The sequence below is a fragment of the Nyctereutes procyonoides genome, unplaced genomic scaffold, assembly GCF_905146905.1.
Source record: "Nyctereutes procyonoides isolate TBG_1078 unplaced genomic scaffold, NYPRO_anot_genome, whole genome shotgun sequence".
Lineage (NCBI taxonomy): Eukaryota > Metazoa > Chordata > Mammalia > Carnivora > Canidae > Nyctereutes > Nyctereutes procyonoides.
In genome coordinates this window covers 4,520,796-4,538,193 of record NW_026575121.1, presented here as the reverse complement: position 1 = coordinate 4,538,193, position 17,398 = coordinate 4,520,796, and the positions used below count along the sequence as shown (strand labels likewise).

At 41.3% G+C, this 17,398-nt stretch overlaps 1 protein-coding gene across 5 annotated transcripts in view; it reads left to right on the top strand.

Annotated features, from left to right (window-relative positions):
- Window positions 1-17,398, top strand: part of LRCH1 (leucine rich repeats and calponin homology domain containing 1) — a 199,927-nt gene that overhangs the window by 162,368 nt on the left and 20,161 nt on the right. For all 5 annotated transcript variants that reach the window (XR_008665747.1, XM_055335664.1, XM_055335663.1 and 2 more), the window contains 2 exons: window positions 10,475-10,584; window positions 14,212-14,349. Coding sequence is in view for 4 of the 5 variants with exons in the window: in XM_055335664.1 (XP_055191639.1) it covers window positions 10,475-10,584; window positions 14,212-14,349 (248 nt within the window). In the remaining variant the exon portion in view is untranslated. The remainder of the gene's footprint in view (window positions 1-10,474; window positions 10,585-14,211; window positions 14,350-17,398) is intronic.

Here is a 17,398-nt window from a genome sequence, read left to right as displayed (position 1 = left end):
TCCGCTAAAACATCCCTTGTTGGCTTTCTAACCCTCGTAGGGTTACATATTTCCTCCTACATCAGGGTGATCATTTCAAGGCTCACATGAGTGGTCAGGAGTCGTTTCTTTAATTGAGCCTCTCTGCTTACATTACCTACTTTCTTTAAATTAACTGTTAGCGTATTCACAGATAGAAATTCTAGCAACGTGCAAAAAAGCCTCTTGGTTTTAAAAAGAAGGACCGTGCATAGAAAAATCTGGCTTTTCTGATTTCTGCACTAAAGTCCTGGCACGAATCTGCCTTCTTCTTGGTCCCTTTTTGTTTTAATATCTTTGGGTCTTTGCATGTGCTCGCTGCTACGATGCTTTTAAGTAAGTGCTGAGAAAGGACTCAGACACATTTAAGCAAAAAGCTAGTGAAGAACTTGGATGTCCTTGGGTTTTCCAGTAAAGCATTTTGGCAACAGTGGAAGCTATATACGTGCATATCTTTTTGTAAAAGGGTACCCTTTAAATACCAAAGATGATTCCTTTATGAAGGAAACTTTTCTGTTTTTTTTTAAGCAAGTTGACTGATGGGTAACATGTAGCCAGGCATAACGGTTTCCTGACATTTTGGATGAGCTATGAGGCAAAGCTATTTGAGAAAATGCTTGGGCGTAACAGAGGTTAGTTGGTATTTTAGGGAAAAGCCAAATTGTGCGTGAAATAAGGCTCAAATGACTGGCCTCCTCATTCACAGAACTGAGAATATGCAGTCAGAGCTGGGCTAGGCTTCCATTTCTCCGGGGTCTCAGGTGTGTGCGGGGGAGATGGTTGGGTGGGCACATCTCCTCCGTGCCTTTAGTGATGTCCTGCCAGGAGAGTTCTCTCTGCATTGGGGACCTCAGATTGGGCCGCAGCCTTGCTTCTAACCCTTACAGCTAGTTTTAAGTAATTCTAAAACATTTGAAAATTAAGCAATCAATAGTTGAATGGATCTCCAAAAAACAATATTCTTTTGAATGTGCATCTTTACAATTTAGTCGTAAAATTGTCTCGGTGATTTTTTTTTTCCCCTTCCTTTTATGGAGTCCGAACTCGGCTTATCAATATTGTGCTGTTCAGCCATTTCAGATTCTTTGTAGTGGTGAAAAAGAAATGGCGTGTTTATTTCGAATAGCAGAAACCAAAGACGGTTTCCTGTCCAAGCTTCCAACCTTTCTGTAATGCTGACTAACCACTGTGGAAATCGTGGCAGTCGCTGAAAGCTTTGTGGAGTTTGGTTGCTGTTAAATAATGCTGATTTATCTTCAGGACCGTCAAGTGGCATGTTGGAACTTTATAGAAGTGCATTATACATTGGGGATTTTTTGCATTTTATTTAGTGACTTAAATATATCAGAGTATGTATTTTTCACATTTTCTAAAAAATAATATATATAGTGATCTTCACCGAAGATCATATGATTTAAAAAGAAATTCTGTTTGGTTTTGTAGCTTTGGGACTTTTAAAAGCCAATTAATTCTTCCTTCAAAGTTAAGTATATGGATTTCTGTGATTTCTGTGTTATAAATAAAAACAGACTGCTCAGCTCAGCAAATTGGAATAAGAACTTAGATTCTGAAGTGGGCTGATAGTTTTCTTCACAAGAAACTTCTTTCTCTTCCGTGTTTCCTCCAAAGAGAGACAATTGCATATACTCAAATATTCATTCCTAACTCAGAAGCGCTTGAAACTGATTGACATCTATTGGTGAACTACGTGTGTTGTTAAAGAGACTCTGCTGGTGTCAAAAACTGTTTTTCTACTGATCAGTCCCAAAGACAGTATTGAGAGGTGTGTGTGTCAAGGGTTGAGCAAGGAGTCGGCCAACCACAGCTATCAATAAAGCACTCCAGTGGCCTTTAAAGAGAAATTAGAGAAATTTTACATTGCCCTGGAAAAAACAAAAAACAAAAAACAAAAAACCTGACAAGTGGTAAACACTGATTCTGTAACAGTCTCATTTCTAAATAATAGATATATTTACGCATATTAAGCTTTGTCTACGTAACCAACTTCTTTGTGTGAATCGTATTTGCTACGACTGTTAGTTATTTAGAAGGTTTTTTAAAAAAGGTGTCTGGTAGGTCTTCTGCTTTGTATCTGTGTTACCTGTGGGTACTCTTCCTTTCTGCCGACATGGTTCATTATAGTACTCTGAGTCTGGGCTTGCAGAACTGTTAAGATTAACGATATTAACTGCATGCAAAGTATATGATTGATAAGTACTAACACTCAGTTTTTATCATTCTTTTTATTTCATGCGCCATCTTTCATTCCTCTCCTATATTGTACATTTGAATTTAAATCCCATGACACGAAATTCGCTTCATTTCCATACAAACCTTATGCCATTTGTGAAATGCCGCTGCCCCTTTGGTTTTTCCTGGTCCTTGTCCAACCGTACGCGGACCGGCTCTCTTGCTCTCCTGCAGACCCAGCCCTCACTCTTCCTCCTATCTCCTTCAACACACTTACACAGGCACAAACATGGGACAGCTCTAGCTACAGCGTTCCATCTGAAGGAGACAGTGACAATGGTAGGTGGCCTTGTACCTATTCTTCGATGTGCTCATTAATAAGCCAGTGAATATACTGAACGTTCATCTCTGTGCAGCTGAAGATAGAGTATATTCACCTGCATGCCTGCTATGAGAAACAGAGTAAAGCCGGGAACGTAGAGTCCAGAAGGGTGCATGTGGCTTGTTCTCGAGCAGTTTGTCAAACTACACGTAATTAACTTGAAAATTCTGAAGTTCGGGAGGACTTTATGATAATTTCTTTCTCTGCCTTTTCTGCTTGGGTTTTTTGTTTTGTTTTTGTTTTTTTGGTTTGTTTGCTTGTTTACAAAAATTGGGGGGTTGCACATTTGGAGTGTCTCTGCTTGCTCCTGCATCTGAACAAAGCGACTTTAGAGTTTGATCTTTTATTATCTCTGCTTAACCGTATGAGATTTTTAAGATAATTAATATCATGGCTTATCCCTGAGTGGTGCACTGAAAATAATGTTAACATTGAGAAATTTCTAAAAATGAGAAATCACTTGCCTTCTCCTTTTTTTCTTCTTTTTTTTTGGGGGGGGGCTATTTTCACATTTTAACTTTTGATGCCTTCTACCTTTTTGAGTGTCAGTTCACCTATATAATACTCAAGAAGAGTGAATTGGCCTGAAAATCAGATGTGCTGATAAAAAAATGAAGACGGCTTGTTCGACTATTAAGGATATCTTTTAATTTTGTGCCATTCAATATCTTAAGTAGCCTAAAAGATGAAAACAAAATTTAGTTATCCAGACCTACATGCCAAATAGATCAGTATCCCCATTTAGTCTAATGCTAAGATTTTAAACATTTTACTCGAAGATACAAAGTGACAAAAGTAATGCTAAATAAAAAAGCATGATTTTGAGGGAACAGAAGTGAGATATGAGGTATAACCAAAAGGCAAACACAATAGGAAAATAAATTTTCCGATCATAGTTATTTTTTATTCGAAGTATGTCATATAGAAAAAAATAGATTTAAAACATTTGCTGTGATTTCTGGTCAAAATTCAACCAAAAAAGCTTCCCAGATTCCTTGTGAAGAAGGATACATGTATATTTTGGCAGGTTAGTTGTCAAAGGAGTTTTATTATTTCATAGATTTCTAAGTTTTTTAACTGCAAATAAGTAGGCTTCAGCAGTAACGAGGCGAAGGTCCCTCCTTATACCATCCCTATTTTAAATTCTGGGAGGGCTCAGTGGAAACTTTCCCGATAAACCATTCCTTTACTCAAAAATAAAAAAGAGGGGGAGAGGCATTTTTGTTTTTCAGAAAGCCTGGCTATTTATGGGTCTGCTGTTGTTTAAAGGAAATCAAGCCTAAAATGAAAGATTTATGTGTGATTTGGTATTTCCTTAGGAGTGATAGCTGAAACCAAAGAACTTTTTTTTTTTTTTTAAGCTGGGAAAGATCTAGTCGTGTTATGTAGCCCTAGAATTTCTATGTATATGGATTCACCGGCTAAAACTGGAGAGGTGAGGTCACACTGCTGCATAGCAGTGGAGAGGAGGCCACCCAGGGTCCTAACCCTGCACCATTTCCATACTCCACGCGCAGCTGTCTATTGAGGCCTCCTGGTGTAAGCTATAAGCCAGCCTGCCTTCATTTCATTAAACATCCTAAATTTCCGGTAGGAATTAATAATTGTAGAACTCTCTCTGACAAAATAACCTTGCACTGTATTTACTTGGTATTTTTTCACGTGTGCAAACTCCAGGGATTCACGGGTAGCTCTCACGCCGTACCCAAGTCTTAGTAAAGCAGCTGCTTTCAGTATTCAGGTGGCTCATCAGTCACATCAGGTAATTGGTGGCTGTCATTTATCCCTATTTGCCGTTTATCTAGAATGCACCGTGGACAACAGCTAGTTTCCTACGCAGAAATGCTCTTTATGAATATTTGCGCAGGTTCCCAGATCTGCCTTTGCACATGCTTCTTCGTTCCCTTTGTGCTCCCCTTGGCCTTGTGATTTCAGTATGTTTTCCGAAGCATTTTTTAAATTAGTGAAGTCGCGCTCTGCGTATTCACAAGCATACCAGTGGATCTTGCAATAGAAATACAGCCCGGTTTTTATGTTCTTCTCACTCATTCCTCTTAAGTAGGAGATCCTGTTCACTGGCCATTCTGGGCATTTCAAAGCTGACTAGCACATCAGTTTTGTTTCCCCCATTGCTGTTATCCGTAATCTGCCCCAGGCTCAACCTTTGTAAGGAAATAGCATCTTATTACCAACTCACCCCAGCGCGCGATGTAGTCTGTCTTTTCATTTATATTCTTGAGTTACTATTTTCGGTAAAGTTGGCATTTTTAGACCTTGTTCGCTGTCTTGCCTTATGTTACAATCCCCTTTTATTTCAGTTCTTTTCGGTATTTCATTCCAAACGCATCTCATTTTCAATTCCCCATTTTTTCTGGAACTCTTTCTTCAAAAGAAATTTTAAAAATGACAAACTGGCTAGAAGGTCCTTGGAAGTTTGAATTCCCGCAGCCCCCAGCATTCTGTCTCTTGAGATGGATGGGAGGATGGAGAGGATGGGGAGCATCGGGGGATGTGTGCAGGCCTGGGCGTGCACTCCTGGCACTAGATGGGGTGGCGTCGCTTCAACTGGTTCTTTTTTTTCTTCTTTTTTTAAAGATTTTATTCATTTATTTGAGAGAGAGGGAGAGAGCGGGAGAGCACAAACCTTGGAGAGGGAGAAGCAGGCTGCCCATCCAGCAGGGATCCCGATGTGGGGCTCGCTCCCAGGACCACGGGATCATGACCCTAGCCAAAGGCAGCCTCTTAACTGACTGAGCCACCCAGACACCCCAACTGGTTCTTAACTTAGAAACTATTTCTCCTTCTTTTGCTCTTGTGCCCTATCTCTTGCCTTTCCCCTTCACTTTGAAGTGAAAACTGGTCCTGTCTTCTTGTTGCTGTTGTTCCTATCTTCTTCTGAATCATTGTCCCTTTTTCATTTGCACTGAGTTCGTGGGTGCAAATTTATATGAATGAATGGGCATATCCTTCTTGGGTCAACGTACAGACTATTTTTTAGGCTTTTACCATCATCTTGCACTTCGGGGTATTCTTTTCCCCAATACAAAAAATGAGGAAATAGGCCATGAAAGGTGTTTCAAGCAATGCTAGCCCTAACTCAATATTATAATCATCTGAGTGTTTTTAAAGCTCTAGCTGCCAGCTCCACCCCCAGAGGTGCTGATTTATTTGGTGTCACATGAACTCTACACATTGATTACTTTTGTACTGATGTTTATGTTCAAGTAGGTGAAAGCCTCTAGGTTAGAATAAAATCGCCCAAAATTATAAAGAGGAAATGTGAGCATTTTGAGGGCAGAGAGAGAATGTCTCTAATTCATTTTGGGGTGCCAGAAGGGAATAAATGAATGCATTAATCAGATTTCTAATTCACATTAGCCTAAATCTAAAGCCCTGGTATTTTTTTTTCAAAGCCATTGTATTTCTCTGCCCTTGAATTTGTGTTATCTTAAACATGACACCAAGGCCAGATTCTTAACTTCCAAGGAGAAACTGAGAGCTACATTTCAAAACCTCATACATCCATGGAGAAGAAATCTCCCATTGAGTTAAATTTAGGCAATAAAGGGATTAATTATATAGACTGATAAATTCTATACCAAGAGTGCATTTCACATAATAATTAAATAAGCATTTCAGGCAGTTTTTAGAACAGTGGGCTTTCTTGGTTTAATTAAAAAGATATTCTTGGGGCACCTAGTGGCTCAGTTGGTTGAGTGGTTGACTTAATTTTTGGGTCAGGTCATGATCCCAGGGTCTTGGGATTGAGCCCAGCATTGGGCTCTGCACTCAGTGTGGAGTCCACTTGAGATTCTCTCTCTCTCTCTCTCTCTCTAAAATAAACAAATACATCTTTTAAAAGATGATATTCTTAAATAGAAAAATGGTTTCTGGTGCACGTTCTTAAGTGTCTCTTGTCTACTCTGTGCTGAGCATGATGCTCATTATTAATTATGGATATAACTGAAAAAGACAAGCAAGCTATCTGGTTTTATAGAACTTTTATTTCAGACTCTGATGAAGTCAGACCTGGAAACCAAGCTCTAGTAGACTTTTCATGACAGGAAAAATTCAGGTGACTGATTATCAGGGTAGGATAATCTCTGCAACAGACCGATCTTTGAATGAGGGAGTTTTTGAAACACTTGTTCCATTTTTTTCATCCATCAAACTGTTTTGTGGGGCAGGAGGAGACACACAAATTGAAAACAGACATAAACTCTTACAGAGTCGTAATAGAGAGGAACAGATCTACACTGTAAGAGAGAAAGTGATGAGTGCCGTGAGAGACACAGATGCAGAATCCGGTATGGTGATAGACCGATCATTCCCAGGTCGGGGATGAGGATGAGGAGAAAAGTGAAGCAAGTGGTAGGGATAATGGAAAAATCATTGGAATTTGACCTGTACTTGTAAAGATGAATTTGATGATCTGCACAAACATATTCATCATTCCTTGCAGGGGCTTTGCTTAGAGATTTGTCTCTTCCGCTGAATAAATTACAGATATGAGCAAATCATCTTTTCCATTCCTCGAATGTTATTTATTAGATATATAGCAATTAAACAGTTAAGCAATTAAAAGATGCCGTTTTTCCTGCATCTTAAACCACTTATATCTTTGTCTCTGCCTGTATACACGCATGCGTGCGTGCACAGACACACACAGAGTCCTCCACACACTCACTCTGCTCTCTTCTCCCTCTTTTTTTTTCCTTCTTACTTATACTTAGATAGAGTGGACTTTGATTTGAAAAATACATACTAATAGTGCAGCTTTTCTTAATATTGTCTTGTAGCCTCAGCTCTCCCCCTCGCATTAAGGAAGTTCTTAAACTTTAGTGATATGAAGTGAAGGAAAAAAACAGAATAATTCTTCCTTAGATCAATTTCCTGAAGCTTTGGTTCAGGCTGGTGACTATATGTAGTTTTTAAATATGACTTGAAAGAAAAGATAAAAAAAAAAAGAAAAGAAAAGAAAAGAAAAACCCATCTGTAGGTAATAGAATCAGAGCTACCATAATAGTCCCATTAAAATGATTCTATCATAACAGACCCAGCAAAATAGGGAAGCACTTATGTGCTCTTAGATTTATTACTAGCCTAAAGAGTATGTTTTAATTTCTCATATATTCCACAGTAATTAATCCATTTAGAAAACTAGTAGTGAAAAAAAAAAAACTAGTAGTGTTATAGTCATGGCTTCCAATAATTTTAGGTACATTTGAAGTATTCATTAAAAAAACACACACACACAGTTCAAATGTGTTTTAGCACTTTGCAATTGCTTAACATTCATAGAGCAAATACCCAGGCATGCATATTGTATTTTTAAGATGCACAGGAATTAAAGATGATGAATGATGCCGGGACATTAAAACTCAGACACCGTTGTATTATCTTATCTCACGTAGGGCCCAATCAAGGCGTAGAAACTTGAATTGTGTGCGTTAAACAAAAGCTCACGGTTAATTTAACTTCCTGATAGTTTTATATTCAGAAAGAAATCTGCCAATAAAAACATATTGAGAATATTAAGCATGCTGTATTAGATAAGATTGCCCTCTAGAAAAAAGCCAGAGGGAACTAAAACCTCCAAAGGAAACATTAAATTTGTTTAAACAAGGTTGGGGCGCCCCTTGCTGGCTAGTGTATATATTACTCCACTGTGCTCACATCCCTTGACTTTTTTGGTAAATTTGGCTTTCTTTGCGGGTATGGATTATCTCTAAAATTTACATTCCAATATAGAGCTCTTCTGGATGTTATGTTAAATGGGTAGATTTTTTTGTTGGTCTCGATAGGATGAAAAGGCAAGCTTAGTGAATCTCCAGTTTCTTCCATGCTTCCTACCTGGTTGGTCAACCTTCTCATTTCCCTTTTCTCTGCAAACTGCCCATCTCCCCCTGCTGGGTTACCATACCCTACTTCCTCTACTGGACTTGCTTTGATTTTTCTAAATAATCAGCCTCACTTCCTGTGGGTTTGGCTGCTGTGGGTCTTGGTCACAACCCCTTTGGTGATGTGTGTCTTTAGCTCTTTTTGCCAATGACTTCCCTGGATGGCTTGAAGCAGAGGCCCAGGCCCCAGGCTGAGTCCTCCCTGAGGTTCCAGAAGGTGTTGTGTCTAGTAGACCACCCTCTTTCTCCATCTGCTGTAAATCAAGGGTTTATTAAGACAGCTTTCTAATCTTCCATGGAGTATCAGAATGCTGATTCAAAGATCTTACATCTGACTTAGAAAATACTGAGATGTGAGGAGTATAGTGCAAGTCATTTTATTTGTTTGTTTTTGAGAGAGAGAAAAAGAGAAAGAGAGCACATGCTTGAGCGGGAGGGGGAGAGGGAGAGGGAGAGAGTGAGAAAATAAGAAGCAGACTCCCCCCCTGAGCACAGAGTCTGTTGCAGGGCTCAATCTCAAGACCCTCACCTGACCCGGAAAAAAAAAAAAAAAAAAAGACCTGACCTGAAACCAAGAGTAGGACACTTAACTGTGCCACCCAAGTGTCCTGATGCAAGTCATTGATTAAGGTGGTTTGGTCCAAAGGTGCACACTGAGGTTAAAATGACATAGTTGGGTGATTATAGGGCTATAGGGAGTGGACTCAAGTTTTTCTCTTCTATTTATAAACTATATTTATCTTTTAAAAGTTAGTAATTGAAATAGCTTTTGAAGGGCCTGTAGGAAATCTGAACGGTGGCAGGACACTCTTGTTGACATTATTTAAATTATGGTGATTGGAATTGCTGGAATTGCAGCACAAGTGCAGCCTTCTCTGTGGTAGTGGTTTTTAAAATGAAACTGCTCTGCCCAGAGGGTCCTGGAGGGCTATCCCTGCCCCACCTCGCCCCCTAAACACACATGCATTCTGAAAGTCTCTGGGCTGGGGAAGCAGATACGGCTCTCACCTGCACTTGGCTCCTGCTTAGGTGCATGGGAGGTTGACAGTTTTAATGGAATCGAAATCTCAAGGTGGAAAAAAATTTCAAGTTTAAATCTGCCCTGGGCTTTGCATCATAATAAAAAGTGACTAAAATTTTTGCTAGGATCACTCTGCTACATGTAGACTATTGTGTACCTTCTCGATTAGCCTTTAGAAGATGTTATCCTTTGGAGATGTGGAGTCTTCATTTTCTCTGGAGCCCGAGGCTTGCCTCCTATCAGAGGGAGCTCCTCTGTTAGTTGCTGTTCTTGATGGTTGTCATTTTAAACACGTGAAGCCAAGGATGGCCTCTTAAGCTGCCTCTGATCTTGCCAGCATTTCTAAAAGGAGTCTCTGGTCATCTCTAAAGAACCAGCTTTCTGGATCCAGTGTCCATGACATGATAGAAGCAGAGTTTCTCCACTCCACGCTTAAAATACGTAATCCTGTGTATCATCACTTCGTTCTTAACTCAGGCTCATAAAAAGTTTTGGCCAACAGAAATGTTAACCCGTCCTCATTTTTAACATGCAGAGCAATTTCAGAGTCCTCTTATTTGAACAAAACTATCCAAATTTATGAAACAATTGAGAAACCCCAAGTGTAAATGTACACCTAGAATGAAAGCAGCGGGGACGTGAGCGAAGAGGGGAGGACACCTGTTAGAGATGTGGCCCGGCATGGTCCCCGGGATGACCCAAACCCTTCCCTGCATTCAGTTTATTATCCCCCCAAAATACCACTTCTGTAGGTCTACATAACTCAGTACAATTTAAAATATAGTCCTTAGAGTATTCAGATCAAGCTTTCCAATGTGAAGTCAGAATTTGTTTCCGGTGAGTGGCAAGTGCATTATCTGGGAGTAAACTATGTGTTTGACTTTTACACAGGAGTAGTCCTGTGGGGCATCCTGGGGTAGGCATTCAATAAAGGCGCTCTTTTTTTTTTCCTTTTTATTACAGTGTTTCTAAGACCTCAGAGAAATTTGGAATCTATAGACCCACAGTTTACAATTCGGAGGAAAATGGAACAGATGAGAGAGGAGAAGGAATTGCTGGATCAACTCCGTGAGGTACCCAGGAAACTGCTCATAACTGAACACTCATTTTCCAAATTGAGGCAGCATTCTGTATATTTGAAAAACAGACTTAAAAAAGAAGAACTTTTATTTATCCTTCTGAGAGAGAGAGAGAGCTTGAGCGGAGGAGCAGAGGGAGAAGCAGAGTCCCCACTGAGCAGGGAGCCCGATGTGAGACTCGATCCCAGGACCCTGGGATCATGACCTGAGCCAAAGGCAGATGCTTACCCGACTGAGCCACCCAGGTGCCCCTGAAAAATAGCCTTTGAAGCAGTGCAAAAAGGCCTCATCTCACATCTAGCCAGGTCACCGACTGACTGATACTGGGCAAGTCACGTAACAGCCCTGAGTTTCAGGTCTTTTCATGTGTCAGAAAAATACTTCCCATCTTCGTGGGGGCTTTGTGAGGAATATATGAGATAATGTAAGTAGAAATACTTATTACATATGGATAAAACCTGGGTTTGTTTCGATTCAGGTATGCTTTAAAATAATACGCTGTCACTCGTTTACTTAGCGATAATATTCCATTAATTTAAACATGGTTATCGCTACCCTACTCTGTATCCCAACTGGTCAGAACTTTGTAATCAGTCATTTTAGAGGCAAACCATTTGAGTTCCTGCCCAAGGGTGAAGTCTGGTGCTGGGTGCCATTGGAGATCCTAAGGTTGGTGATGGCAGGGAACATGGCTTTCTTATTCCTTGTATTTCTGTTCCCACCTAGCTTCTGGTGGGCGCTCTATCTGGTGGGCGCTCTATGTAGGTATTTTGTCCATCCTCGTGGCCTTTGTATCTAGTTGGAGAGCTCATATATAAGTCTATGAAAGATCAAATAGCAGTGCATGGGTCAGTTGCCAGAGAACACACTGGTATTAAAGTCAACACATCATGAATTGCTCCATAATATTCAGAAAGAAGTACCATAGTCGTGGGCCAGAAGAGTGTCTGAAAGCCCAGAAGGGATGGATTTAAGATACATCTCCCTTCCCTAGCAGTGGTTACTGACTGCTACGCTGTGCCCAGCAGGATTCTAGGAGGTGAATATAGGAGGGAACATAAAGGTCCCTGTTCCCATGAGGCCTATAGTCCATGGAAGAGAAGAGACAGTGAATGAGAAGGAGACAAATAAACATATGATTTCAGATGGCAATGAGTTCTGTAAATGAGAAATGAATCCCATAAATAAAATTAAAGTAGGTACACATCTTTGTTGCTGCAGGTACTTTATATATGGTTTAGCAGGTAGTCAGGAGGAAAGAATTAAAAACACAGACACTCTTACCACTGCTTTAAGTCACTGTGGTTGACTCAACAGTCACGTGGAAAAAATCAGACCCCTGTCATTCGCCTAGAGTATGGATGTGCCGTAAATTTGGGAGGTGGACTTTCAGAGATAGGTGAAAATAAGATCAGGAGCCGAGCCTCACAAAGAGTGACACAATTTCATCTTTAAAGGGGTGGATTGTATTGGTTGTTTATGTTTTCATTTATGATGTAAACTAAGGGACTGCAAGAGCGTGGAGGGAAAAAAAGTAGGTGTGTTCACACAGGACGGTTCTGAAAAGGAACTGCGTGATGCTATTTTAGGCACTGGTTTTCTGGTGCTTCATTTATTCCAAATCTCCAAATTAAGTCATTCTTTCCTAGACTGTTTTCCGTTTAACAGGAGCCACTGTTATAAAATAGAGATTCATATTTGCAGTTTAGAGAGTTAATCTCTCTACTTCTATTTCTGAGAAGATGGACCTACTTTGCTCTATTTCCCTAAGTACAGCTAAAACCCCTGTACATTATATATAAAATAAACGTAAGAACACTCTGAAAGGTAGAGAGAAGACAGCAGACTGGCTGGGGCCCCTCAGGACTAGAAATAACACAGTGGTGAATTCTATGGGCTTTCTTTTTTATCTCATATGTCTCAGACTTGGAGCAGAAGTAGTTGGAAACCCAGAAAAGATTGCCCAAAAGCTTGCTTATTTTAGTCAAAGTACCAGGAAAGGAGCAACTTAGCAAGACCAAAAAAAAAAAAAAAACCTTTTGGACAATAGATGCTCTACTCCAGCTAAGCATCCAAAAATACTGTGGCTCCCTTATCCATGCTAGCAAAGATGAAGCAGGCTAGACTTCTACCCCTGCTGGATGGTGTCAGAGAAGACCAAGACACGAGCCAGGAGTTTCATCCCAGCTAGCTGGGAACAAGCCCTTCTCCTCCCATGGCATCAGTGGAGACCACTTGGGAGCCTGGATTTCTACCCACATCCAGCAGTAAGAACCTCCCTCCACCAAGTCAAATGAGACCAAATGGGAAGTATAGACTTCTGCACTCAACCAGCAATAACAAGGTAGTAATAACCCCCCTTTCCCTGCCAGAGAACTGTCCAAAAAGGCCAGTTAAAACAAAATTTCAGTGGGATCCAGAGTCTAGTAACGTAATTAGGCAAATGTCCAGGTTTCAACAGAAAATCACTCGTCCTACCAAGAACCAGATGATCTCAAATTGAGTGCAAAGAGACAGTCAACAGGAACAGCTGGGTGGCTCGGTGATGGAGTGTCTGCCTTCAGCTCAGGTCGTGACCCTGGGGTCCTGGGATCGAGTCCCTCATAGGGCTCCCCGCAAGAAGCCTGCATCTCCCTCTGCCTATGTGTCTGCCTCTTTCTCTGTGTCTCTCATGAATAAATAATATCTTTAAAAAAAAGAGAGAGAGAGAGACAATCAACAGATGACAGCCACAATATGGCAGAGATGTTAGGATTACCTGATAAAGATTTTAAAGCATGCATGATAACCATGCTTCAACGAGCAATTACAAACATGGTTGAAACAAAGAGAATAGCAGAGCACCATAGCGAATAGAGAATCTTAGTGAAGAAATAAAAGAAATAAGAACCCAGGAAGTAAAGGGCTGAGAAACACATTATCCATAACAAAAAGCCAGGTGGAGGGGCTCAACAGCAGAATGGAGGTGACAGTGAACTGGACAGAAACCAATAGAAGTTACCTAGTAATTTATTGGAAAATAAGCGAACAGAGTCTCAGGGACCTGTAGGAATATAGCAGATGGTCAATATTCATGTTCTGGGGGCTTTGAGGGAAAGGGACAGGTCAGGGTGGCCCAAGGTGACCTTTGGGTCAAGGGAACACAGGATCTCTGTATTATTTCTTGTCACTGAGTATGAATTTATAATTATCTCAACATAGAAAGTTCAATTTTTTTTTTAAGGAAGAAAAATTGATTTCTCAGCTAAAACATAATCTAAGAGAGAAACATCCCTTAATCCCTCCTCTGCCCTTTGGCAGCCCATCAGAACCGATCGTAGACCTGCTTTCTCTGGGTCACCTCATTCCGGTTTTATATTTCATAGGCTGAGGCAACATTGAACTCAAGAAGTAATCCCAGTACTCCTTTCACTCAATTTACTAAACATTTTAGACCCAGCTGAACTTTCCTATAACAGAATTTTTACTATAATGCCTTCTAAAAGAAAGAAAAAGTTAAATGTCAGTGTTTGCCCGATGTTCCCATTCTTCTTCCTTGTAATGAAGTTGGTAAATACCTGTGCTCGTATTTGACTCTCAGTTGCCTGAGAACGACTGGCTTCCTTCCGATTCCTCCCGCAGAGCATCGAGATGAGACTCAAGGTCAGCCTACACGAAGACCTGGGGGCCGCCCTCATGGATGGCGTGGTCCTCTGCCACCTGGTCAATCACATCCGCCCGCGATCCGTCGCAAGCATCCACGTCCCCTCCCCAGCAGTCGTAAGTAACTCCAGACAAGGGGAAACGAACTTTCACGTAAGGCCAATCCTTTGGGGATAGTGTTGCTTGTTAAAGATGCCAACAGGGTCGCCCAGGACCTCAACAACCAGAAGAGAGTAAAAGAAAAAGCTTTGAATGAAGCAACATTTTGACCATTTATATTTACATATAAATTACCTATAAATACATATAAACATGTAAATGACCGAAAAATAATTTCTTTCTGAAGTAAAGCAAACCCGTTAAAGGAATTACTACTGGTCAGGGCGCTAACCTTTAAGGCCATAAGGACGTAAAGATTCATTTCTCACTAGGGGTCGTTTAAACAATGAGAAGTCTTTTCCAGAAAGCTTTTTTGGCTGGTGGCTTCTCTGCTAAATGGAATCTGCTTCCTTTATTAGTCACTGAGGATTTTAGGATGACTCGGAAAAGATGTAGATTCTATGTAAAATGGCATTATTTTTAAAAGAGATTTTGTTTATTTATTCGAGGGGAGGGGCACAAGGAGAGTGAAGGGGCAGAGGGAGAGGGAGAAGCAGACTCCCCGCTGAGCAGGGAGCCCGGTTCGGGACTCGATCCCAGGATCCTGAGATCATGGCCTGAGCCGAAGGCAGATGCTTAACTGACTGAGCCCCCCAGGGGCCCCATAAAGGACATTTTCTATAACCTGTCAAGCCAGAGGTTGGCCAGCCAGGCATTAATTCAAGGATTCCTTGATGCCTCACTTTGCTCAGGGGGACACTGGAGGTACCGGGGCAGCAGTGACAAAGGTTGATGGGTGAGACCCTGCTAATAAACTAAAAATCCTCGTCTCCGCCGTGGGTGAGATGAGGCGTGCCCCTGGGCGCCTCTGCCTATACATCACAGAGCACGTTTCCATCCCCAAGAGAACTACAGAGTCACTTTCACCGTCCTTCAGATGCAGGCGGGCGAATCTGGGACAAGCTTGTCTTTGGAGCCCAGGTGGGGGTTCAGGCAGGTAGAGAAGAAAGGAAATCCTGTCCACACTGGCTGATCCTTAGGAAAGGTGGAGGGTGGGCGACGGGCACCGAGGGGACCACTTGATGGGATGAGCACCGGGTGTCATACTGTATGTTGGCAAATCGAACTTCAATTAAAAAAAATAATTAAAAAAAAAAAAAGGAAAAGTGGAGGAGTTTAAGGGCTAAGAAGGCAGGGTTTGGGTTCAGACTCCAGATCCAACCCATAAGCCACGGTGGGCAAGAATTTAACCTGGGCAAGAATTCTCTGGGCAAGAATTTAACCTCTCTTTAACTCGATTTGTTCTCTTTCACGGAGATGTTCTTGTGAGCACGAATACCGGCCAGCGGGATTCGTTAGTGTTTATAGAACAGATTTTCAGAATTCAGAGCCCCTAATTCCGAGGCACAGTGCTCATAGAATATCAGGTAATGAGTGTGTTTCTCCCTCCGTCACCTGCAGGAAAGGCTCACAGTGACATTATTTCTTTCCTCCTGGTGGCGGGAGACATTGGTCGAGGGTTCCCCTCTCACTGTCCGTCTCCTCTATATCGTGCAACATAGTTTTCCTTTGCAAAACTTTACCATTTTAGCTCAGAAATCATGGGGGGGGGGAAGGTCAGTTTGTCTTCTCTTTTACATCAATCTCTAGCTTGATTGAGTTAGCAGCCAGGTCCGTCCTGTAATCCAGGATGAAACTTTCCAGGGTTTTCTACAGATGAGGTGCACGCTGCCAGAGAGTGGTCTGAGCCATACGCCCAATTCTCATTTCATTTTTTCCCAAATTCTAAGAGAGAAACTGCGACTCCTCACAGCTTCCGATTTGAATTCATGGTTATATTATTGATAGTGAGTAAGAACCATGTATCTGAGAGCATTTTTATATTTTATTAAGCCTCCAGGGGAAATGCTGCATTCTTTTCAAAATCTTTTGGTTGTCAACTTCCTTTCTTTTTTTTAAATTTTTTTTTTTTTTAAGATTTTACTTGAGAAAAAGAGTGTGAGCAGGGGGAGGGAGAGAGAGACTCCCCGCTGAGTGTGGGGCTCCACCCTGGGACCCTGAGATCATGACCTGAGGCAAATGTTTAACCACCTGAGCCACTCAGGTGCCCTTATTTTCTTTCTTTTTTCTTTTTTTTTTTTTAAAGATTTTATTTATTTATTCATGAGAAACACAGAGAGGAGAGAGAGAGAGAGGCAGAGACACAGGCAGAGGGAGAAGCAGGCTCCATGCAAAGAGCCAGATGTGGGATTCAATCCCGGGACTTCAGGATCACGCCCTGGGCTGCAGGCAGCACTAAACCACTGAGCCACCCGGGCTGCCCCCTATTTTCTTTTTTAAAATATATTTTTTTAAATGAAAAAACAATAGGAAGTAATGTCCAACTAGAGAAAATAGAGAAATGCAGAAATTTAAAAAAAAAAGAGAAAACTTTATTCCATAAGCCAAAGACTACCACTGTTAACATTTTGGCTTCGTTACTAACTACTAGCATCCTTTCTGCATTTAAGTTGTTTCTGAATTAATGAGCTCCTCCTTTATGCCATTTGGTAGTTTTTAAAATATATTAAAGCCTAAAGATTTCCTCATGCTATTAACGTTCTCCAGTAAGTGTCCATTTTAATGACTGTTAATATATCTTAGCTCAGGTTATCGGGTCGTAGTTTTCCTCTAGAAATATGGGCTGTTTCCAAATGTCCACTTACCAGACATTCTTCGTGGGCATCTGGAAGCACCCTTGGAGCAGCCCAGCCGTGCGACAGCTCTGGAACCTGTGCTTTTGGGCCTAGTGTACCCCGTCATGGCCACTGCAGTGTCTCACGGGCCGTGCTCTCCCAGGAAGGCTGCGCCCTCCCTCTCTGCAGCTCTCCTCACCTCGCAGCCTCGCCGGCTCCCATTTCTCCTCTACTTCAGTGTCTACAGGAGCCACGCCATCCTTGACCCCGCCATCCTTGACCCCTTAGAACCAAGTTCGATTCTTTTCCTTGGTTTTTTGCTCCCTCAGGACATCTCCCAATGAAGACCTCTACCTACTATACTCTCATCTTCTTTATTTTATTTTTTTTCC